Raw genomic sequence first — 24,932 nt, 5'->3', positions numbered from 1 at the left:
CAAAAAGCCACGCATCAGGGGCTCTTGTATGTTCAGCTTGACTTTTATTCGCAAGTACTTGCCCATTGCCCTTCCATCATGCCCAACATCCACACCCAACAGCTCATCAAAGTCCTTCCCAATCAGTTCCCCCATCTTCCTGTTCATGGATCTGAGTGGCAGCCCCAAAACCCTGACCCAGATAGGGATCCGGTTGAAATCATACTCGTCCACCGTTTTTGTCCGGTCAAAGTCCTCCATGACCAACAACTCCTTATCAAACCACCATGGTCCGTCCTCCAGCACCCTCCTCCACCTTGCATGTTGCCGAAACGTGAATAGGAACACATTCTCCTCAATCTCCTTGCATCCTACCCCCTTAATGGGACACTAGATCTTCCCCGGCGTATTGCCGACAACGTGTGCGTGCGCAAGCTTCTCCGAGAACAGCTTCCCTATCGCTTGTGGTTCCTCCTCCGCCCAATCGAACACCTTCTCCAGCTCCATCTCCGCCATCCTCAACCCCTTCTTCTCCGCCGTAGTAAGCCTGGGACCTCTCATCAATCCCTGCACGTCCTCCATCTCCCCTTCTACTCCCCTCACGCCACCTACCAGTCTAGGTTACAGTGTGTGTACGATCGTGAGCCCTAGAAACCCACGAAAGGCTCAGTGTTGGGACGGGATGATCCAGTGCGCCGCACTCCGGGAGGAGGGAGAACACATGAGATCTTGGTGGTGACAATGGTGGCGGCGACCAGGCGAGCGCTGGAAACCCCAGGCCCGATCGGGTCGCCTCCTGATCGCCACAGCGCAAGTTACGGAACCGTCACCCTGGACGGACTCGAGAGTATGGTGCTACCAAGTCACACCACTACAGGATTTAGTCCTTGCAAGTAACGAGTTTAAGGGGATTGACAACCCTCTTGCCCGCTTGGGTGCAAATATTTGTTTTTGTGTGTGCATGTGCTGTTCACTAGGGTTGAATGATTCTTCTATTGGTTCGATAAACCTTGGTTCTTGTTGAGGGAAATACTTATCAGCTATTATATTGCCTTCCTCTTCGGGGAAAATCCTAACGCAGCTCACAAGTAGCACACGCTCATCACGCAACCACCCTCGTACGCGTGCCACGGGTCCCTCATGAGTCCCTTCCTTTACCTTATCTCGTACACAACAAATGTGAGCCACTTATTTTCTTCATCTTTTTCTTCTTCCTTCTTTCTTCAACGGATTAACACACCACAATCACGTTGGCCGTCGGCACCTTCCTGGCGGCCCACGACGAATCAAGGCCTCCGCCTCAGCGCGACCTCGACCACCCTCCTTCACGCCCGATGGCAGTCACGCCACCCCTACCAGCCCCACGCCGGCGACCTACATGTTCCAGGCCGACCACCAACAATGTTTGCATCCTTCTTTGGGCCTCCATGTCCCGGCCTCCAGCACCATCGTCACGTCTATCAAGAGGTCAGAGACGAGTTTCTGCAACAACGACACTGTTGCAAATTGGGCGGCGAATGACAAAGGGGATTTAGTTTTCTGCAACAAGCCTCTTGTTGCAGAGGGCCGAGCGCAACACTATGTTTGTTGCAAAGGGGGCAACAACGTCGTTTCTACAACAAGGGTCTTGTTTCTCACATGCCTTGTTTCAAAGAAAAAATGGTTCAGCGGGAGCGCAACAAGTCTCGTGCTGTAATGTGCCGGGTGCAACCCGGGCCTTGTTGCAAAGGCTGGTGCACACTCACGCGGAGAAGATTGGACGGCTGTCGAACTCGCCATCCAACGGCTACGAAGGAGGCATATAAACATCACCCGGCCGACGCGTAGCACACCCAAAATTAATGTGCGAAGTAAATAAAAACAAATGAATGAAGTACTGAATAGTGTTTGAAACTCCAAAAAATAATAATTCAGGAATGTATTCATGAACTGTACTCCTTTTAGATTAGAAGTGAGCATTTTGATATTTATTCCCCTTTTCTAAACCTGACTTATTTTGGCCGCGCACCATAAAACCCAGCAATCGCAATTCTTTTCAGACGCTTACCGTTACCTAAAACCCAGAACCCGCAACTCGGCAGCCATGCCGCCGCCGCTCAAGAATCGCAGCCACGCTCCCGCGAAGGCCGGGCAGAGCCGGCCGCCGCCACGCCAGCCGGGGCGGCGGATGGCTAGGCGCGACGGTGGGGAGCGAGCGGCCTTCTTCGCGCGGCGCGAGGCGGCCACGGTGCTCCGGCGCGTGCTACGCGGGGACGCCTCCAAGCGCTCCGGGGGATCCATCAAGTCCCTCGTCTTCTCCCCCTCCGTACGCAACAAGCGTGCCACCTTCGCCCTCGTCTGCCAGACCCTCAAGTGTAAGCCCCAGCTCCAACCGGCTGCCCTTTTGCGCGCTCGCGTGCAAGGTGTTCGATGTAATGCCGGTCAAGAGCCTCGTTGCTGCATTCTCGCTATGGTATCCAATGCGTCCGATAGAATGCCGCTATGGAGATATATGCTGCTAAATGTGCGCATCAACTTCTATTTAATGCCCTGGTTGAAGATACTTTAATGTCTTTACTACCTGTGACATAATCCTTTTCGTCCAAGCACGATCTATAGAATGAATAAATATGCCAATGTTAACAGAGTGGATTTCTGCCTAACTCAAACTTCCGGAGAATGATGCTCCGCGAACTCTAATTATAAAACAACTAACCTTAAGGAAATGTACATATTCGATCAGTATGTTAGTCCATCCGATGAGAATGTACATAGTTGACGACCAGGAAGGCAGGAAATAAAACCATATGTGGTGCTTGTTGAACTAAGCAAACACAAGTTCTCTGCAGTTATGCTTTTCCCGTTGTGCTTTAACTCTCAGTTTGTATGTTCCTGCATTGACTTCTCCCTCATAATTTCTTTGTTTCCTTTAATCAGATCTTCCAATTCTTAAGGAGGTTTTAGCATCAAGTGGAGTATTCAGCAGCAAATGGAAGGTCAGCCATCTGAACTAAATTTTATGAATTAATTGATTCCCTTCTTGCTATACACTGTTTATACCAGTCTTGTGTTGATAAGTTTCATGGCCCTTAAGCGTCTTCCATTTTTCTTGCAGAAACAAGAGGAATTAGTTTATGTGACGGCCTACGACATCCTCTTCGGTCAGGTTTGTCAGTTACTAGGTTCTTTGGATCAGTGTCTAACCTTCTAATTGTTAAGTTCTAACCTTGTCGCTGTAAAACAGTTTTTTTTTCTTTTCGAGAAAACGCAAATGGCCTTTGCGTTTCATTGCATTGGAAAGGAAGGGAATTTACATCCTCCTAAGAGGCAGGTTTACACAGCCGGCAGGGGCTCAGTGGACATCCCAGGATGATGGCAAAACGACCCTGAGCCCTTGAGCCCCGGCCTTTGCCCAACATCGGGCCTCGTCCTTGATCCTGTCAACTAACTCATTGAGCGATGGGCTAACATGGTAAAAAACGCACGCGTTCCTATGCTTCCAAAGCATCCACGGCACCAAAAGCGCCACGGATTTCAGCGCCTTGTGTAGCGTTGGCGGTGTGGTCTCCTTCGCACGCAGCCACCAGTCCATGAGCGAGTCGTCGTGCTCGAGCGTCGGCGTTGGCAAACGTAGCCAAGATAGGACCTCATGCCATGTCTGCCTAGTGAATGGGCATGTGAGCATCAAGTGTCTGATCGTTTCCGGTTCTTGGTTACACAGAAGGCATCTCGGGTGGTGCTGCAGGCCACGGCGTGCGAGCCGCTCCGCGGTCCAGCAGCGATCTTGGCATGCCAGCCAATGGAAAAACTTCACCTTAGGCGGTGCCCAGCTCCTCCAAATGAGCTTCCAGGAGTGGCAGCTCGTCGCTCCCCGGAAGGTTGCCCGGTAGCAAGACTGGGCCGTGTATGCGCCATTGGCGGTCCAGCTCCAGAGCAGCTTGTTTGGCTCGTTGGACAGCTCGACATGCTGCACCAAGTGCCAGAGCTTCAGGCACTGTCCAATCTCGGGCAGGCCAAGCAGACCATGGATGTCGCGCGCCCAGCGATTACCGGCCATGGCCTCCGCCACCGTTCTGGACTTCCGGCGACTCTTGGGGATGCACTGATAGAGCATTGGCGCGAGCTCGCGGACGGATTGGCCGCCGAGCCAGCGGTCCTCCCAAAAAAGGGCGGTCATGCCGTCCCCGATGGCCATGGTTGTGGAAGCGTAAAAGAGCACGCACTCCTCCGAAGTAAATTGCAGGTCCAACCCCTGCCATGCTCGATTGGTGTCCGTGCGCTCAAGCCATAGACAACGTAGCCGTAGCGATAGCCCAGTGCGCTCAAGGTCTCGGACGCCGAGGCCGCCATATTCGAGCGGGCGGCAGACTCGGCGCCGGTTCACGTGGCAATGTCCACCGCGGGCATCTGCGCGGCCGGCCCAAAGAAACCCATGCTGAATCTTCTCGAGTTGCTTCAAGGTCTTTTTTGGGGGCGCGAGCGCGAGCATTTGATGAATCGGTATCGCGCTGGGCACCGACTTGACGAGCGCCAACCGTCCGGCCTTGTTCATCAGCCAAGCCTTCCAGGAAGGGAGCCGGCCCGCCACTGCGTCGACGAGGGGTTGCAGCTGGGCCGCAGAGGGGCGGCGGGTGGTGAGCGGGATGCCCAGATAGGTGACTGGCAGGGTCACGACGGGGCACCCTCTAGCAGCCCCGCAGCAGAATCATCGACGTGTATGACCATGGCAGAGCTCTTGGTGTAGTTTACCCGGAGCCCAGACGCCATACCGAACACGTCCAGGATGCCTTTGACAACGGAAATCTCCTCGGAGGTGGCGTGGCGGAAGAGCATCACGTCGGTGGCGTACAGAGAGATCGCCGGGATGGCATGCCGGGGATGTAGTTGCTGGAGGATGCCTGTCTGAAGGGCGCGACGCATCAGCCTCCCAAGTGTGTCCACTGCGAGCACGAAGAGTTGCGGGGAGGTAGAGTCGCCTTGCCTCAGTCCGTGGCGATGCTAGATCGGTGGCCCGGGAACTCCGTTGAGCATGACACGAGTGCTCGCCGTGGACAACAGGATGGCCAACCACTCTCTGAATCGGTCCCCGAACCCATACTGGCGCAGTACCTCAAAGAGGAAGGGCCAGGAGATGGAGTCGGAAGGCACGTGTGAGGTCGAGTTTGAGCATGATCCTGGGCGCGCCAAGTTGATGCAGCATCTTGAGGGATTGCCGGACCAGAGTGAAGTTGTCGTGGAGGCTACGTCCGGCGATGAACGCGTTTTGGTTGCGGCTGACAAGGGTGTCGAGCTTGGGAGCGAGGCGCAATGATAGGACCTTTGCGAAGATCTTGGCCACTATGTGGATCAGATAGATCGGTCGATAGTCAGCGAGCTTGTGGGCATCCGCGCGTTTGGGCAGCAAGGTCAGCAGCGCTTGGTTGAGTTTGCTGAACCCGCGCCCATGCAGAGTGTATAGCAGCTCGAAAACATCCCAGATGTCTTGGCGAATGATGCTCCAGCAGGCGCGCAGGAACTCCGCGGTGAAGCCGTCTGGTCCGGGTGCTTTGCGCGCCGGCATTCGTTTGACCACCTCCCATATCTCCTGGCTGAAGGGCGCGTCGAGGCATGCGAGGTCACTGGGGGCGGTAAGCCGGGAAAGATCTAGGGTGCGCTCCCGGTCGACGGCGGTGCCCAGCAAGCCATCGAAGTGCATGAATGCTGCGTTGGCCATCTCCTCGTGGTCCGTGAGCACCTGCCCGTTCACGACAAGGCTGTACACGCGATTCTTCTGCCGTTGGTAGGAGCATTGCCGGTGGAAGAAGCTTGTGTTGGGCGTCGCCGTCCTTGAGAGTCGCGATGCGGGCTCGCTGTCTAGCGATCGTGTGCTCCATGGAAGCCATGCCGAGGTAGGCGAGCTTGAGCTGCTTGTGTAGCCACTCCGGTGACGAGAGCATACGGTCCTCACGCGCCTTGTCGAAGCGCAAGATCAGCTCGCGGAATATGGCAAGCTTTTCCCGGATGTTGCCTGTGGACTTAGCACTCCAACTCGAAAGGCGGCGAGCGGTGGCTTGGAGGCGTTTGACTAGCCGCCGGAAGGGGTCGTCGTCATGCACCGAGCTCCAAGCCACGACAACGGTGTCGTGGAAGCCGTCCAACCGGAGCCAGTAGTCCTCGAAGTGGAAGCGCTTGTGGGCCGTCAGCATGGGGGAGCAATCCAGCAGCAACGGGCAGTGGTCCGACATGACCGAAGCGAGGCATCGGAGGTGACATTCGCGGTGGCGTCTTTCCAATCCGAGGTGCAAAGAACGCGGTCCAAGTGCACCAGCGTTGGCGGCGATTGCTCGTTTGACCACCTGAAGCGACGCCCGTTGAGATATATCTCCTTTAAGGCGAGGTCGTTGATGGAGTGGCGAAATCTTCCCATCATGCGCCGATGCAGGCCACCCATGTTTTTGTCTTCGTCCCGGTATATGAGGTTGAAATCGCCACAAAGCATCCACGCGCCGGGGCATGCCGCGCGTATGTCACACATTTCCTGGAGGAACATGATCTTATCAGCGTCATCTTGGGGTCCGTAGACCGTCGTCAACCACCACGGCGTCCTGGAGGCCACGGACACCCTAGCCGTGAGTGCGTTCTGCGTGAGCAGGGGGTCAGAGATCGAGACAACCCTGCTCTTCCAGGCGAGGAGGATGCCACCTCGTGTGCCATCGACCGGGAGGTAAGTGTAGTCGTCAAACTCGGAGCCGAGGATGTGTAGCACGATGGGCGAGTAGATCAAAGCCATCTTAGTTTCTTGCAAGCATACAATGGAGGCGCCGGTAGCCCAACATAGAGCGAATGGCACTACGTCGGGCGCGCGAGTTGAGGCCACGGACATTCCAAACTGCAATCTTGAGTCCGTGATCCATGAACAAGCGGTCGACGATGGATCTGCCGGCGGGCCTAGCACTCATTGGCCACGGCCTCACGTGCGGGGGAGGCGATGCACGCTGGGATCTCCCGGTCGACCAGGGCGGCGATGGCCTTGAGCACAGACAGGGGGATTGGCGCCGTGAACATGTCGTCGTAGGCTTTCATCTCAATGGCCGTGATCTTCTGGTTGGTGCCTAAAATTCCCAGGGTGCGCAGGATCTGCACATGGGCCCTCCGTTCTGCCGTCGGCGGCGCCACCGCAGGCCTGGTAGCAGCTGCGGAACGGCCTCGCCGTGGGGCGAAGTTGAGGGGACGACGTGGCCGCTTCCCGGGAGTCAGTAGCGACGCGCTGATGTGCTTTGTGGCCGCGGCCAGAAACTCGCCGAGCGTCCAAGCCTGCTGCGTGGTCGCACGGCTGCGTGATCGACGCATCGTGATTGGCGGCGATGCAAACCGTCCTGATGCCGGAGAACGGGGTCCAGGGACATGCGAGCGGCGATCAGCGTTGGGCGCGGGCGTGAAGAAACCTCAAGGTCGCTGCAGTATGGAGATTGGGCTTTGGGCCCCAGCCTTCGGAGATCGAGTGGCGGGTGGTCCGGCAGAAGCCACAAGGGCCAGCGTTGTTGGAGATGTGGGCTCAGCAGCGGGCGGCCCAGCCCCATTTGGCCCAGCAGCAGGCAGATGATGAGGGGGGCCCTAGCTTTGGAAGCGGCCTTGGGCGCGTGCGCGGTAGCTGGTGGGGCGGGAACTGGTGCGCCTCCTCCCGCCGAAACCGCTGGAGTGGGGTCGAGGGGCAGCGATGACCGGTCAGCGGGGGATCCTGGGCCCGCCAGTGCGACAGGAGTGGGCGAGACGCCACTTTGCCCCGACAAGGCGGCAGGCGATCCTGGCAGTTCTGAAGCCTCTGGCACCACAGGTTGTGAGTCTGGGACCTGGCTCAAAAGGGCAAGATTCCGACACGGCGTTGGGTCAGCCGCGGCAGGGGGGGAGGTCCCGCGGAATCGTCCTCGGGATCATGGGGGGGGGGGGCGAGTTTGAAATTCCAGGGCCTTCCCGTGCACCAGCGACGAGTGGGAGCTCGCCAGCTGGCGTCTGCACAACCGTCATTGTTGCGACGTCATCTGAAGCGACAACAGCTCGCTTTGAATCTGCCGCCAAAGCCTGCTGCTGCGGGCCCTTTCTTTCCCCCCTTTTTCCTCTTTTGGCCCGATGACGGATGGCGAGAACGAGCGGGGCCCTGCTGACCCGGCCACGACAGCATGCCATCTCTCGCTGGCCGAGCGGGCGGCACCGCCGTCGCCGTCGCCGGCCGGGGCTAGGAGGTCGCTGTGTAAAACCCATCGGTCCGCCCCGAGCGGTCGCCGGCGCACCATGCAAGCGCGTCCATGGCCATGCCGTCTGCCCGGCCGCCCGGCGCTGCGTCAGTTCGCCTGCGCTTCCGGCCGCGGCGCCGCACCCGTCCATGATCGGGGCCCGGGCCTTGGCCATGCCCATTGCCGGTGCCGCCTCGGCCGGGGTCGTCATTGGCCTGGACACCGGGAGGAGGCGCCCGGAGCGGGGCAGTGCGTGCGAGCGCGATGGAGACGGGGTACGTGAGCGTCCTGACCTCCGGCGCCTCCGATGGGACGCGAGCTGGTAGCAGTTCGACGATCTCCAGTATGGCGGCGTGGCGGATGTTGGCAGGGTCGTGCACGCGGCCGGACAGACGGAAGACGGCCAGGTCCTTGCGAGAGCGCGTGCGAGGATGCAGCCTCTCAATCCAGCAACTTTTCCCAGGGATGTGCTCGGCGGTGGATAGGTGCCAAGCTTGGGCGGGGATACCGCGGAGCTCGAGCTCGACGAGGTTTTCAAACCCGCCGGCGCCAGCATGCGCGAGCTTACACCATGGCCGCAGCGACAGCGCGGACCGTGGCGAGCTGATGAAGTGCTCGTCATTGAGACGATGCATGGTGTCCAGGGAGGAGAAGAGGATGAGGAAGTCCTCAGGGTGGTGTACGTGCACGGTGAAGTCGCCTTCGGAGAGCTCGAGGGAGTGGTAAAGCAGCTCGGCCACCTCGTCCGTGTCCACCTGCGGCCTGTTGCCGGTGATGGAGGCCACCATGGCGCGGCCAAGGACCCGCTCAGCCTCCTCCATCTCTGTGGATTGCGCCATGATGACCCGCACGGGCGCGTCGGGGCGCGACTGGGGAACGGGGGCTGGCGGCGGGAGCGCAGGTGGCGCTGGTGGGGTGGTGGCGCGCAGGAGGGGCCGGGGCCGGGCCGTCTCTGCCAGGGGCGTCACGGCGAGGCCGCGCGCCATCGTTGCGCCGGAAGTCGCAGTCGCGGGACTCGTGGCCCGATGTGAGGTAGCGCCTGCACCGGACGTCGTTGGTGCAGTCGTGCACCCGGTGGCGGTGGTCGAGGCAGCGAAAGCATAACCCAGCAACCTCCTCCAGAGACGGGCTGCGGCGGCAAGGGGACGAACGGCTGGTGGTGCCGTCCTGGCTCGGGCGGTGGCGGCGGTTCCTGCGCCGCGGCTGCTGGAACCCATCAGTGTCGAGCATGGCCCCACCGGAGATGCGGTGGACCTCCGAGCGGGGGCCGAGGCGTTGCCTGGCGGGCACGCGGCCAGCCGGCGAGGCGCGGCCAGGGGCCCTCGCAGCCGGCGACGCAGCAGGGGCCGGCGGGGTGAGCGCGACGTCCCTGTAGGAGCACGCCAAGGACTCGCTCTCCGAGCTGAGCTAGCGGTCACCAGAGGACACGCGCTCGCCGGAGAGGGTCGCCTGGCGGTCGGCAGGGGCGGCGCTTGGGGCCTCCATGGCTAGGGGGAGGGGAAGGGGGGCTAGGGGGTGGGCGGTCGGCGGGGAGCGTCGGCGGCAGGCAGGGGAGGGCTCGGCGGGGCTAGAGGGTGGGAGCGGAGCCATCCAGGCGGTTGCATTACCCTTTGTTATTAAACTTGAGTTATGGAATTAAGCACTAGTTTGCCATGTCATTCGCTTGATCAGTCTTGTTGTTCCGCTTCTTCCCATTCAAAGAAAATCTGACATGAAGTAGCATTCGTAGGAAATTGCAGTTTCTGGATCTGTCGAGGAGTATATTATGCTACATAAAGATACTTTTAGGACTGCTCTTCAGAAAATATGTGTTAAAAGGAAAGTCAGTAATGTTGAGGACTTGTTAAGCGAGAAAACTACAGGTATCCTTCTCTGTTCTCTCTGACATGTTCCTTTTGTAGTAGATCATTGACTGTTCCTCTAATATGATTGCCCCTGCATCTCTGAGCTGCCTGATGATCTTGACCATCCAGATCAAATGCATTCATTTGATCACATAATTCTCTGTACACGGCATAATAGATTGTGTCACAGCTGAAAACTTGAGTTTTTTCATATGCAGCATCTATGTGAGGTGTTACAGCTATGAACTTCAACTATTTCATATGCAGTGTATTATATGAGGTTGTTTTCTTGTGTCAACGCTCAACACTGACTTTCATGCTAGGTTTGAGACTTTTAAACATTTTTTATGTTCTGACCCCATATGATAATTGATAAGTTCTGGTTAACTTGGGGAAATCTGTTAATTGTATTTTAGATAGTATCCTTCAAAAGAGCAACTAATAAAACAGTAGCCATTTTCATACTATTGGAAAAAACAGTTTAATTTTCAATATTAGATCACAACCGTGTCCTGGAGAAGGTGCACCACAACTGCTGCTGTGCATTTGCTCAGTTTTGACATGTCAGTGATATGCCATCCTCATTATACATAAATTAAGTGGTACTAGAAAAATTTTGTGCATGCAATGCTGTTTATTATTCTTTTATTTCTGCAGTCAAACCGAAGCCCAGGTTTGTTCGTGTAAACACACTCAAGACCACAACAGGATCGGTTATTGAAGTACTAAGTAAAATGCACAAGGTACTTCACCTATCTTCTACTCCCTCCGATCCAAAATAAGTGTCGCAGTTTTGAACTAAGGTTAGTTCAACCTTAGTTGAAAACTGAGACACTTATTATGGATCGAGCATGTTTCTCCAAGTAACAAGCCTGCTGTCCAATGTTTCTTGGTATAACTTAGATATCACTTTCATGCTCTACCATTCTTAGTGGTACTCAAAATTCACCTGTTGGTAGGTTGATAAAGATGATATGGTTCCAGACATGTTGGTGCTCCCTCCTGGAACTGATATGCATAAACATCCATTGGTCACAGATGGAAAGGTGTTTTTGCAGGTGAAGCCTTGTGATTCTGTAGCATCTGCATCTGAAAGAAACTTTATCTAATATCATTTCCTCTCTCACTTTAACCTGTTTGCACAGGGAAAAGCAAGTTGTATGGTGGCAGCTGCATTGAGTCCTAAGCCGGGTTGGAAGGTTAGTGTAGTGTATTTAATCGCACTAGTTCTTATTGCATATATTTATTTTTGTCTTGCTAGGTGCAACCATTTGAGCTAAGTGAAATATTTAATTTTAATTACATTTCCATCTTTCTTAATTGATAGGATTTTACACAACAATATTCTGGACCTTAGTATTGCATCTTTAGTACTAGGACGTAAAATTGTGGCGACGCGGAGTTTTCTTGGAAAGAAAAGTTCTGAGGGATGCCCGCAGTGTAAAATATAATAATCCTGAAATTTGTCACTTAACAATTTGTATATCGTTTTTAAAGTTTGCAAATGAAAAGTCTATGCTTATTTACTATGCTTCATGACTCATGATTATGGAACGAATGTTGCATTCTGAGCAGTTGATAAGTATCACTCTGGTTTGTATCACTTTACATACTTAGGACTTGTATCATGTCAGATCATTAATTTCCAGTTGAACATTAAACTTAGGTTATTGATGCATGTGCGGCTCCAGGGAACAAAACAGTCCATCTTGCTGCACTCATGAATGGAGAAGGGAGTATTATTGCTTGTGAACTTAACAAAGAGAGGGCCAAGACATTGCAACATACTGTCAGAAGATCTGGAGCAAACAGTATCCTTTCTTAAATGCTTTATTATTACCTCTAGCTCTAGTGATCTCGCAATTATATATTTCCTAGGCATTATTTTACTGTTAAATCATGCTTTTCACCTTGCATTTAATCTAGGAAAAAAATGTTTATAAGTTCGCATAATTTCTGCAGTAAAGTACCTTGTGAATTCTTTTGACCTTCAAATACAAATCCCCTGCTAACCCGAGTGAGGTTTCAAATGCTTTTGTTTTGTGACGGTAGCTTTCATATGTTTCTTTGACATTTATTCACAAGGGCACAAAACTAACAGCATTCCATCTTTCAATCAGGCATATCTTTGCACCTTCTTTGTGTATGTGGAAATGATTATGCATTCACTTGTCTTCTGGCTACTTTGACCCAACCCTTGATATCATTTTTATCTAAAGTGTAATACATAAACCATTATGTCAAGGGGGTCGCTGTGATATATGTGGACTATCTATGGTGATCATTTCTTTGTTTAATTGTATGTAGTCTTTTCCTTCCAATTTGCAACTGTATCCACCTGTTCACCATATACTATGTTACAAAGTTTGTGACATGATACAATGATCAGATTTTCTTAACCAGTTTTGTAGATATTGAAACAGTTATTGGTGACTTTTTGAATATAGATAGCAATGATCCGTCATATGCAGAGGTTTGTAGTACTTGTGTTGTTATTCTTACTATTGTTAGAAAGATTAGATTCATGTATTGAATTTCCGGTATTGACATCCATAATGATATCTACTCCCTCCGTCCCATAGTCTATTGATGAAAACTTCAGACAAGCATACATTTTTTGAGCTTTCCATTTGTCTTGTCGAACAATCAACCCTAATTGTGTTGTGTGCTTCAATACAATGATGAATGTGCAGGTTCGTGCTATTCTATTAGACCCCTCTTGCTCTGGATCTGGAATCTCTACTGAGAGACTCGACCACTTGCTTCCTTCACATTCTATAGGTAACTGTATGCTATGGAGGCTGCTCTTACAACATATATGTACTTCTCGTATTCAATATAAAAACTTGGAATCTGCATTGTGTGTTCATACATCATTGAGTTCATCCTAGTTTTCATACTACATTGAATCTTCACGTATTCAATTTGTGTTCATGCCACATTGAGTTCATCCTAGTTTTCTCCGCAAACCATGAAAATGAACTTCTATTTTTTTTCCTGCACAAAATAAGAAGTCTATGGTCTATGTTTTTAAGGCGACGCCTTACCGCCTTAGGGAGGGGGGGGGGGGGGGGGGCGCTTTGGCGCCTAGGCGACGCCTAGGCGGGCGCTTTGGACGCCTAGGCACCCAAAGCGGTCGATTTTCCAAAGCGGAGGGGGAGCGCTTCGTCGCCTAGGCGTCGCCTTAGGGACGCTTTAAAAACATAGGCTATGGTTCTGTTAGCATCTTATGCAGTCTGATACCCTGATGGGTCATCCGGCCTTGCTTGGTCAATTTTGATCTGAAATAGTGAAGCATTCCAGTGTCAGGGATGTTTCTTAAGGTCTACATTTTTTCAAAGATGCAAGTGAGGGAAACAGATTCACCCCACCACCATCATACCAGTATCCAATTGGAACATTTAAACTAAAGAAACCCTGTTGTGCAGATGATCAGGATGATGGAGGTTCAAGCGCAAGGATCCGGAAACTGTCCGCCTTTCAGCGGAAAGCTCTCTCACATGCTCTATCATGTAAGTTCCTACTCTACTCGGTCTGTTTAATGATCACATTTCTATGGACAACTGTCGCAGAAACTGAAGTGAAAAGCTTCCGTCCACATCTGCAGTTCCCTCTGTAGAGAGATTGGTCTACAGCACCTGTTCAATACACCAGGCAGAGAATGAGGATGTCGTCAGCTCTGTGCTACCTTTAGCCTCATCACTCGGTTTCGAGCTCGCTACCCCATTCCCTCAATGGAGGCGCCGTGGCCTTCCGGTCTTCCACGGAGGTATGTTCCCTTTCCCTGAACAACTCAAATACGCTTCTGGATGACCTTCTGTTGGCATGAAATTTATACACCCTAACGGCTTTCCTTGTTTGCAGCCGAGCATTTGCTTCGGACGGACCCCGAGGATGATCTGGAGGGATTCTTCATAGCGCTTTTTGTGAGGAAAGCAGCCGCCGCAGATGCTTTGGAGCCTAGCGAAGACGGTCGCGCTTTGGGAAGGAAAAGGAAACGAGCTTGCACAACGCGAAGCGGAGGTCTCAGGGCGTTCAGCTCCTTGAGATTGTCCAGGATGGACGTGCTCTGCTCCATCTGGGGTATATAGAGATGTTGATGTTGCCCTAGGATCTTTGAGCGATTTCTTTTGGTAGCGGCAGCTGAACGAAGCCGGCGTTGGACTTGTAACTGAATTTTGCATTTTCTCGATATGTAGGCAGAATTGTGAACTAAGGCCACATTGTGCACGTTCAGTTTTGAAGCAATTAACATCGAAAAAGGGACGTGTATTAGGACGCGGAGTTTCTGCTCCCAGATTCATCTGCATCCCCTCTCAGCAAAAAAATCAAAACAAATGCTAAAAAAATTCAAATTTCTTTTGGGTGGTAGATAATTTGATGCGTGAGGTCCGCATCAAATTTCAATTCATTTAGACATCTGAGCAACTCTCGGCAAAAAAGACAAAATCAAGGTATGTAAAAATGTTTACTGTCCACACGTTGTTCGGACCCAATTTGTCTTGGACGATGATAACTGCCACGCGTGTGGGCGTTAAGGGATCTGGTCACACGTTTTGTGTGGTGTCTAACAGGACCAGCCCACACGCCTATGTGTGGGCAAAAAAAGTAATGCCCACATGCTTTTTTCTTTCCCCGCGGTCCCTCTCACATGCTTATGTGTGGGCAAAATAGATAACGCCCACGCGACCTCTGTCAGCCACCTACCTCACGGTCTCGCACGCCCCGCGTGACAGTCATCATGCATCCCCGCAGTTGCCATGGTCCGGACCCTCTTTAATGTCCGTTTAATTGCAGTTGCCATGTTGCTATACTACAATTGCCATGTCTGACAACTACATTTGCCATGGTTGCTCAACTGCAATTGTCATCTCAGATCAAGTGTCAGATGCCATTTTTTGAACAACTGTAGTTGTTGCCATGTAGGTCTGGTTACTACAGTTGCCATGATTTGAAAACTTTGGGAGTTGCTACCTACTAACACTAGGCAGTTGCCATGTATGGTCTGGTTTACTACAGTTGCCATGATTTGAAAACTTTAAAAGTTGCCACCTACTAACATTAGGCAGTTGCCGTATATCGCTATAAAAAGACATCGCAAAATAACATGTTCGGGTAAAGAGAGAATTGCCATCTGCTTAGGAACATACTAGCAGTGGCGGATCTAGGCCCCAGGCCGGAGGGGGGGGGGGCCCGGGGCGTGAGGCCCAGTTTTGTAACGCCCTCGATGCGGCTATAGCTCCCACGTGTCGAGGCACGACTTAGAGACATAACCGCATTGAAAGCAATGTCGCAAATTAGGCAATCATCACAACGTCCCATGTAATATAGATAATAAAAGGGGAGATACATAGTTGGCTTACACTCGCCACGTCAATCAAAGTACATAAATGGCATTACAACATTCAAACACTCATGGCCCGACTACGGCGTCAAAATAAAAGATAACCCAATATGCGACACGGTCCCGATCACCCCAACTGGGCACCACTACAGATCATCAGGGAAAGACACGTAGTATCGGCGTGAGTCCTCGTCGAACTCCCGCTTGAGCTCAAGCGCGTCATCTGGAACGGAGTCATCAGGCCCTGCATCTGGTTTGGAAGTAATCCGTGAGCCACATGGACTCAGCAATCTCGCACCCTCGCGATCAAGACTATTTAAGCTTATAGGTAAGGCAAGGTAATATGTGGAGCTGCAGCAAGCGACTAGCATATATGGTGGCTATCCTGTTCGCAAAAGAGAGCGAGAAGAGGAGGCAAAGCGCGAGCGAGAAGCTAGAGAACAACATGCGCAAGCATTACTCCAACACCGTGTTCACTTCCCGGACTCCGCCGAGAAGAGACCATCACGGTAACTCACACCGTTGATACATTTTAATTAAGTTAAGGTTCAAGTTATCTACAACCGGACATTAACAAATTCCCATCTGCCCATAACCGCGGGCACGACTTTCGAAAGTTCAAATCCCTGCAGGGGAGTCCCAACTTAGCCCATGACAAGCTCTCACGGTCAACGAAGGAATAGACCTTCTCCCGAGACATTCCGATCAGACTCGGTATCCCGGTTCTACAAGACACTTCGACAAGTTAAAACAAATGCAGCAACACCACCCAGATGTGCCGACAAATCCCGATAGGAGCTGCACATATCTCGTTCTCAGGGCACACCGGATGAGCAAGACGTCGGGTAGGCCAGCCCAGAGTTGCCCCTGGTAGCCCCGGACATCGCTCGGTTGGACCAACACTCAGAGGAGCATTGGCCCGGGGGGGGGGGCTAAAATAAGATGACCCTCGGGCTCCGGAAACCCAAGAGAAAAAGAGGCTAGGTGGCAAATGGTAAAACCAAGGTTGGGCATTGCTGGAAAAGCTTTAATCAAGGCGAACTATCAAGGGGTTCCCATTATAACCCAACCGCATAAGGAACGCAACAATCCGGGAACATAACACCGATATGACGGAAATTAGGGCGGCAAGAGTGGAACAAAACACTAGGCGAGAGGCCGAGCCTTCCACCCTTTACCAAGTATATAGATGCATTAAGATAACAAGATAATATAATGATATCCCAACAAGTAAATAATATTCCAACAAGGAACGGTCTCCAATCTTCACCTGCAACTAGCAACGCTATAAGAGGGGCTGAGCAAAGCGGTAACATAGCCAATCAATGGTTTGCTAGGACATGGTGGGTTAGAGGTTTGACATGGCAATTTGGGAGGCATGATAAGCAAGTGGTAGGCATCGTAGCATAGGCATAGCAAAAGAGCGAGCATCTAGCATAGCAAAGATAGTAGTGATTTCGAGGGTATGATCATCTTGCCTGCAAAGTTGTCAGAGTTGACTTGATCCTCGAAAGCAAACTCAACGGGCTCCTCCTTAGCGAACTCGTCTCCCAGCTCTACCCAAACAAGACAAACAAGCAAACGGAACACAATCAACCACGTGCAAAGCTCAAACAATATGATGCAAGGATGGTATGCTATGCGGGATGCGATGCGTGATGCATATGCAAGATTTGACAAGTAATGCATGAACCTGGCCTCAACTTTGAAATCCAAGTATGCCACTGGAAAGATGAGATGAAATCGCTTGAAAACGATATAAAGAACGCCGGAACCAGAGTTACGGTTTGGAAATGGCAAGCAATTCAAATATGACCAGGTTCTGCGATTTACAGCAAGTAGCCATCTAAATGCAACAAGATGAACATACTACAGCACCCAAACATGGCATCAAAATACATGGCAGGAAACCATTCATGATGCTTAACAAAAGTCTAGCAATGATCTACGGCCAATTCATCCATTAACAGGTTCAAACAAGCATGGCAAAAATGCATTTGACAAACAGATTTCAGACTTAGTGAAATTAACACTTGTCTGGAATTTCAGATCAGATAGCACACTTCGGAGCAACAAAACTAGATGTTACAGGACCTGAACATGGCAAAGTAAAGCATGGCATGGAGCTACTCAAAGAGCTTAACAAAAGTCCCTTAGTGACCTTGGGCCAAAAGGGATCAGAAAATACATTTGCAAGCATGTGAACATGGCAAAAACATAATCAGATCACAGACTTGGTGAAAACTGGAGCATGCTGAAACAGATATCAAGTACACATGTTTACGAGCTTGATGCACTCACTACAGAGCAAGTCATGACAAGCTAAGCATGCACCCATGAAGAATACACAAAATACAAGCTAGACATGGCAAGAACAATAACATAGCATGCACGGATCAACTACAACATCCTCGGCAAAATCGCTAACAAGTAGACAATCTGCCCAGATTCACGAAATAGCAAAAGTAGAGCTCGATTGACTCAAGCTAGGGTGCTCCATAATTGCAAACAAAACATGGATGGATAGAGCACTACAAGATTAACAAAACATCCTTATTGATCATCCTCAAAAGAGGCACGGATCACTAGGAAACAACAAGAACATATGGCATATTGAAATAAACAGATCAAGGACTTAGTGGAAATGCTAAGTCCCTGAAATCAGCATTAGCAAATGCCCCACTTCGCAAGCTTGTGCTAGTCACCACACACATCACAAAAATACATGGGTTGCACCTCTGGATAGATGGAAAAACATATAATAAAACACATGTAGAGCTCATGGGCATATCATGCACACATAAATCATGGCAAAAATGACAAATATCTAATTGGAGCAGGAGATCTGACAATTATCTCAAATAGCACTCTTCTAACAGCATTTCGGGCATCAAGATGAACTCAAATAAAAATGATGCAATGAGATGAAATGATGTACTCACTGAGATGAACATTTTGACATGCTATATGCCCAAAACGGAGCTACGGATGAGGAGTTATAGTATGATGAACAGGAGCAAATAAATTAGGGTTAGGGTAAAAGAGGTCAACCGGATCCGATCCAGATCTGGATCCGGCGCGGGTGGCACTGTAGCAGGGCACGCTTCCCGAGGATGACCGGCCGGAGCTCACCAGAGTTCACCGGGGACTTGCCGGAGTCGAGGGAGAGGAGGAGGCCGGAGTGGGCGAGCTCGCCGGGGCGGCGACTTGGCGGCGGCGGCGCAGGCTTGGACGACGGTGAGGCGGCGCGTCGGGCGGGCTCGCGACGGCCGGCGTCGATGGCGCGGCGGCGGCGAAGGTGGCCGGCGACGGGGCGGCGAGGGGCTCCGGCCACCGGGCGACGGGGCAACCGGGCGCGGGCGGCGGCTGGCGGCTGGGCCGCGGGGGCCTGCCCCGGGCCGCGTGGGCTTCGGCGGGAGGAGGTGGCGGCGCACCACGTGGAAGGCGCTGGTTGGCGCGGGCAGCGGCGGCTCGGTCCGACGCGGCGGAGACGAATTTTAGGGTTTTGGGGGAGGAGGAGATCCGGATTTTGGAGGGGTTCTATTTATAGGCATAGAGGGAGTTAGGAGAGTCCAAAAGAGGTGCGGTTTTCGGCCACGCGATCGTGATCGAACGCTCTAGATGATGGAGAGGGTTTTGGTGGGTTTTGGGCCAACTTGGAGGGGTGTTGGGCTGCAACACACACGAGGCCTTGGTCCCTCGGTTAACCGTTGGAGCATCAAACGAAGTCCAAATGGTACGAAACTTGACAGGCGGTCTACCGGTAGTAAACCAAGACCGCTTGGCAAGTCTTGGTCCAATCCGGAAATTTTTAATCCCCACACACGAAAGAAAGGTAGAATTGACCACCGGAGGAGAACGAAGCGCCAGAATGCAAAACGGACAACGGGGAAAATGCTCGAATGCATGAGATGAATACGTATGCAAATGCAATGCACATGATGACATGATATGAGATGCATGACAACGATAACAAAACACGGAGACAAAAACCCGAACCCGAGAAAATAAAATAACTTAAGGCCGGAAACGGCAAGAGTTGGAGTACATATTGGGTAAATCACATCCGGGGTGTTACAAGTTTCTTTGGGGCTGTAGTGAAAATACTGTAGCAACTGTTATAGTATACAAAGGGGGCCCGGGGCGCTGGGTTGGGCTGTATCCGCCCCTGCATACTAGGGCAGTTGCCATGTACCCTACAAAACACATGGCAACTGACATGTTCGGGTAAAAGAGAGAGTTGCCATCTGCTTACAAGCACAGTAGGGTAGTTGCCATGTACCCTGCAAAACACATGGCAAGTGACAGCTTTGGATGTGCGAGAGGAGATGGACGTGTGGATGAACTGATAAATGCCCACACACCAGACATGTACGTGAGTGAAAACTGACTGTGGACGAACTGCTAAACGCCCATACACCGGCCCCTTTGTGTGATGAAACGGACGTGTGGGCGACCGGGTGAATGCCCACACACCAGCCCAGTCCTAAGTGGCACCACAAACATACGAAGATTCGTGCACCCACAAACGAATGCGGATCCACAAGTGTGGGCGAGATGCAAACGCCCACACGTGTGGGCGTTAGTATTTCCGTTTGTCTTTTTTGTCGAGAGCTGCTTAGATGTTCAAATGAGTTGAAATTTAGAGCGGACCTCAAGCATCAAATTATCTACCACCCACAAAATTTCGGATTTTTTGAATTTTTCTAGTATTTACTTTGATTTTTTTTTTGAATAGGAGCAGATGAACCTAGACATCGAGTTAGATTTCCGAGTGTATTACTACTATTGCACCCAAGAACGCATTATCATCGACAAGAATCGGAAAGGAAATTGTATCAATTCCCGTCGTAACGAGAGACGTATTTTTCGCTGTAAGATCAGATTAGGCGGCTGAAAACTCTGTTACTCGGGCGTTACATGTAGTGCTCACCTTTTTAAACAATAAAAGTTTTTTTCTCGAATATGCACGAGTGTGCATATCATATATTAAAGAAGAAAGGCAAAGAAAGCCTCCACCATGTTACATAGTTTGTTGGTACAAATTACTCCTCACTAGTCCCCCACCTCTCCACCCTACTAAAGAAGGGGGTTACATTCCCTTTCATTAGCCCGGCCGAAGCCCACAGTTGGCCCTCTTGCCTCACTCTCCTAAGTAGATACTCTAAGCAAGGGCACGCCCCATCAAAGATAATACCATTCCTAAGCTTCCACAACTCCCACCATACTAGCACAATAATAGTACGGAGATCTTTGGTGCTCATGCCTTCCAATCCTTGCTTGTCCACAGCCCATTCCGCCAACTTGTCCTGTTGAGTGGGAGTCCAATCCGGTTTGCCCAAGGCCTCGCAGATCCTCGCCCAAGCAGTCCTAGCAAAGACGCAAAGTGAGTAAAATGTGGTTAATGGTTTTGTCCTCCTGGTCACAGAACGGGCATGCGTCCTGGTGTGGCAACCCTCGCCTCGCTAGTCGGTCGGACGTCCAGCATCGGTCCCTGAGGGCCAACCACGTGAAGAACTTGCACCATGTTGGTGCACGTGATTTCCAAGTTAGATCCGCCGTCACACTTCTTTCTCGACCCCAAAAGCCAGCCTCATAGGCAGATTTGACGGAGAACTGTCCAGTGGCCTCCCACGACCAGACCACCTTGTCACGCACATCCACCATGGGCTCCCAAGCGGAGACTAGTTGCCATACCACAAAGAACTCGTGCAACACGGCAGGTCCGATGTCAGGGCCAACATCCAAAGCCCAACTCCCATTCTCCACCGCCGGTGCAACTAACCAGGAGTCTCTGATGCGTTTTGGAACCAGGCTGTATACAAGCGGTGCAACATCTTGAATCCGGCTGCCATCAAGCCAGCGGTCCTCCCAAAAACGTGTCGCAAGCCCAGAGTTTGCCACACTCCTCATGGCTGCCCTACACAGCCCCATCGACTCCTCCGGGACCTTGATCTTGAACTCTCTTCATGGCCTCGTCTCATCACTCCTCGCAAGCCACGGCCATCTCGCTTGCATTGCTATGTTCATCCAGCGTAAATTTGGCAAACCAAGGCCACCTGCCCATTTCGGTGTGCACACCGCGTCCCAAGCCACCACACAATTGCCACCGTTGGCCTCCGCGCGTCTACACCACAAGAAACCTCTGCAAATCTTCCTCATTGCAGCAATTGTTTTCATCGGTAGATCTAGCGCCATCATTGCATGGATCGGCATGGCACATAGCACCGATTGGACCAAGGTAAGTCTGCCGCTCTTTGGCATAAGCGATGCCTTCCACTTTGGTAGCTTATTAGCCATTTGATCCACCAAATACTTCAACTACATCGCCGATGGCCTCCTTAATGAGAGTGGCAGCCCCAAATACCTAATCGGGAAGGATCCCAAGGGGCACTGGAGGTCGGCACATGCCATAGCAATCTGGTCCTCCGAGCATCCAATAGGAATAGCTGCTGATTTTTGCATGTTGATTTTCAGTCCCGACGCTTCACCAAAAAGCTCCAAGATACACTTGCAAGCTGCGAGATCCACCTTATTTGGCTTGAAAAATAGAACAACGTCATCCGCAAAGATTGATAGTCTCTTCTTCATGCCCACACGCGCTAGAGGTTGCATCACCCCTCTGGTCACAGCTAGCTGCATCATCCTTTGCATCGGTTCCATAGTTAGGATGAAAAGCATTGGGGAGATAGGGTCCCCTTGTCGTAGCCCTTTGCAGTTGTAGATCGTGTCCCCCGGTGCACCATTGACCATTACTTTCGTGGTAGCGGTAGAAAGAATTCCACAAATCCAAGACCTCCACCTTGACCCGAATCCCATCTGCTGCATCACCTCAAGCAGAAAAGGCCGTTGAACCGAGTCAAAAGCTTTCGAAATGTCTAGCTTCAGCAAAATCGCCGAGTTCTTGAGGGCATGAAGCCGCCTAGCCGTGCTTTGCACAAGCATGAAGTTATCATGCAAAGATCTGCCCTTGACGAAAGCACCCTGATGATTCCCAACCAGTTTAGGTAGATCTTCCACGAGTCTACACGCAAGCACCTTCTCGAAAATCTTCACCGCTCCATGCACAAGGTTGATGGGTCTGAAGTCAAAAACCTCCAGTGCACCATCTTTCTTGGGTAAAAGAGAAACCAAGGACTTGTTAATGGCCGCCAAACCCCTCATGTCACCATTATAGAAGCAACCCATCGCTCTCATGAAATCGTCCTTGATTATACTCCAGCACGTATGTCAGGACCCCGACTCAATGCCACATCGATCTAGCATGTAACACCTCATATCACTTTGCGGCCTCACGCACGGTATTCCCACGGGTGTCGCCTTACCTTAACCCGGGACCGTTTGCGCCTTTTGGCACACGTATATGACAGTGTCGCTAGCATCCATATGATAAGGAGCCCGGGCTGACATGGCTAGTCGTAAACCCAAAGTGGCACAGACTTACAGGGACAGGCATCCATGACCCAGCATCGAACGTGTCGGTCATCAGCGAGTGAATCCAGGCTGTAGCACTAGGCTAGCAGTACTCCGGTGAACCGGGCTGTAGCGGGCTAACAGGACTCCGGTATTCATCGCGTGACATTTCCCCGAAGGGACAGACACAGGAACGAAGAAGGACACATGCCGGCCAGCCTAAGTGTTCCGGAGCAGTAGCAAGCTACCATGGCTCGGTGGAAACACTAGGAGACATTTCCCGGTAAGAGAGGCTACTAAAGATAAACAACTAGATGGTCAGATCCCACACATACCAAGCATTTCAATAACATACACACAATATGCTCGATATGTGCAAATACAACATGGCATCACAACATGGCTCTACGACTCAAGTATTTATTCAATAGGCTCCGAGGAGCGCGATATTACAAACATGGGTCTCATGACCCAACACTCAGAGCATACCAGTCAAGGCACAAGCGGAAGCTATAATGTCTGTGTACAGACATCTATAAATGAAAAGGCTGAGAAGCCTGACTATCTACCAGATCCTGCCGAGGGCACAAGATCGTAGCTGAGGTAACAAGCTAAACGTCGAAGTCCACGCGGAACTACTAGCAAGACCGAAGTCTCTCTGCAAAAACATAAAATAGGCAAACGTGAGTACAAATGTACCCAGCAAGACTTACATCAGAACTATCTACATATGCATCATTATCAACAAAGGGATGGTGGGGTTTAACTGCAGCAAGCCAGCTTTGACTCGGTGGCTATCCTGAACTACGACTGCAAGTAACTCTTTTGAGGTGGCGCACACGAGTCCACATATTCACCATATCAATACACCGCTATGGATCCGCTCCCGTCTCCCTACGAGAACGCCATCCATAGCACTCACGCTTATCTTGCGTATTTTAGAGTATCCACTTTCACTTGTCTATGAACTGATATAAGCAACCCAGAAGTCCTTTTCCGCGGACACGGCTATTCGAATAGATGATGTTAACCCTGCAGGGGTGTACTTCTTCACACACGCTCTCACCGCTTACCGACGTTTACACGACATGTACTCGGCAACCTTCAAGCGGAAGCCCAACGTGGGTGTCGGCCACGGCCTGCCTAAACACTCAAGTCTCTAGTCCAGGTTTATCGCCTATTCGGGTTCCATCCATGAGGAGATCCGGCCGGAGTTTCGCTCACAGCCCCAAACGATGTGAACAGGGTTCCGTGACACCAAACGGGCGCCCGGTTTACCCGGCCACGTGCCTACCGCATCACAGCCCACCCCTACGGTCAGCGCTGCGCACGGCCTCCAGCATACTACAAACACCAGAAACTACTTGCAACTCCTGGACAGAGGACAAGGGTGATTAAGAAGCCGAGAGGGTCCATTGGTTTCGGGCCCAATGCGTGGTAGTAACTGAATCATGGATCACAAACACAGAACTCAGTTCCTGAGGACGGCTGCAATGAGACAACCCACCATGTACTCCTACATGGCCTCTCACCGCTACCTTTACCAAATCGTGTTCACACACTTAGCTCACACACAGTAGGACATGTTCACACACCTCTGATTTATCCCCGATGAATCAGACCTGACTCAACTCTAAGCAGTAGCAGGCATGACAAACAAGCACGAATGAGTAGGCACAACAGGGCTCAAACAACTCCTACTCATGCTAGTGGGTTTCATCTATTTACTGTGGCAATGACAGGTCATGCAGAGGATAAAGGGGTTCAGCTATCGCAGCAAGTAACAGATGAATCGGTGTTGTCCTAATGCATTAAAAGAGAGCAGGAGCGAGAGAGTAGGATTGTATTGGAATGAACAAGGGGGTTTTGCTTGCCTGGCACTTCTGAAGATAACATTGAGTCTTCATCAGTGTCAACGATCACATCATCGGTATTGCGTCTATCGAGAGGGGACAAATACCGGCAACACAGAAAGGAACACAATCAATGCAATGCACAATATGATGCATGCTCATGACATGGCAATATGAATGTGTTTTGAGCTAATGCAACTAGCAACAGATTAAATGAAGTTGGTTTGAATATAATATTCAAATTCAAACTCCATATGTGATTATTCAAATGCCATTTAATTGATTTGTGCTAAACAGCAGCTATAAGTTG

General features: G+C 51.3%; 1 protein-coding gene across 1 annotated transcript; it reads left to right on the top strand.

Moving 5' to 3' along the window:
* Positions 1 to 2,008: 2,008 nt before the first annotated feature.
* On the top strand, positions 2,009 to 14,274 carry LOC123127302 (25S rRNA (cytosine-C(5))-methyltransferase NSUN5). Its single transcript, XM_044546951.1, has 13 exons — positions 2,009 to 2,333; positions 2,896 to 2,954; positions 3,074 to 3,124; positions 9,898 to 10,030; positions 10,670 to 10,755; positions 10,972 to 11,070; positions 11,158 to 11,211; positions 11,679 to 11,823; positions 12,424 to 12,485; positions 12,706 to 12,793; positions 13,441 to 13,524; positions 13,620 to 13,781; positions 13,877 to 14,274. Exons 1-13 carry the CDS (start codon positions 2,063 to 2,065, stop codon positions 14,101 to 14,103), a joined length of 1,521 nt encoding a protein of 506 aa, XP_044402886.1. The 5' UTR covers positions 2,009 to 2,062; the 3' UTR covers positions 14,104 to 14,274.
* The last annotated feature ends 10,658 nt before the right edge of the window (positions 14,275 to 24,932 follow it).

Source organism: Triticum aestivum, chromosome 6A (genome assembly GCF_018294505.1).
Source record: "Triticum aestivum cultivar Chinese Spring chromosome 6A, IWGSC CS RefSeq v2.1, whole genome shotgun sequence".
NCBI classification, from domain to species: Eukaryota; Viridiplantae; Streptophyta; class Magnoliopsida; order Poales; family Poaceae; genus Triticum; species Triticum aestivum.
Note: the sequence above shows the minus strand (reverse complement) of the source record. Positions and strands in the feature narration are given on the sequence as shown.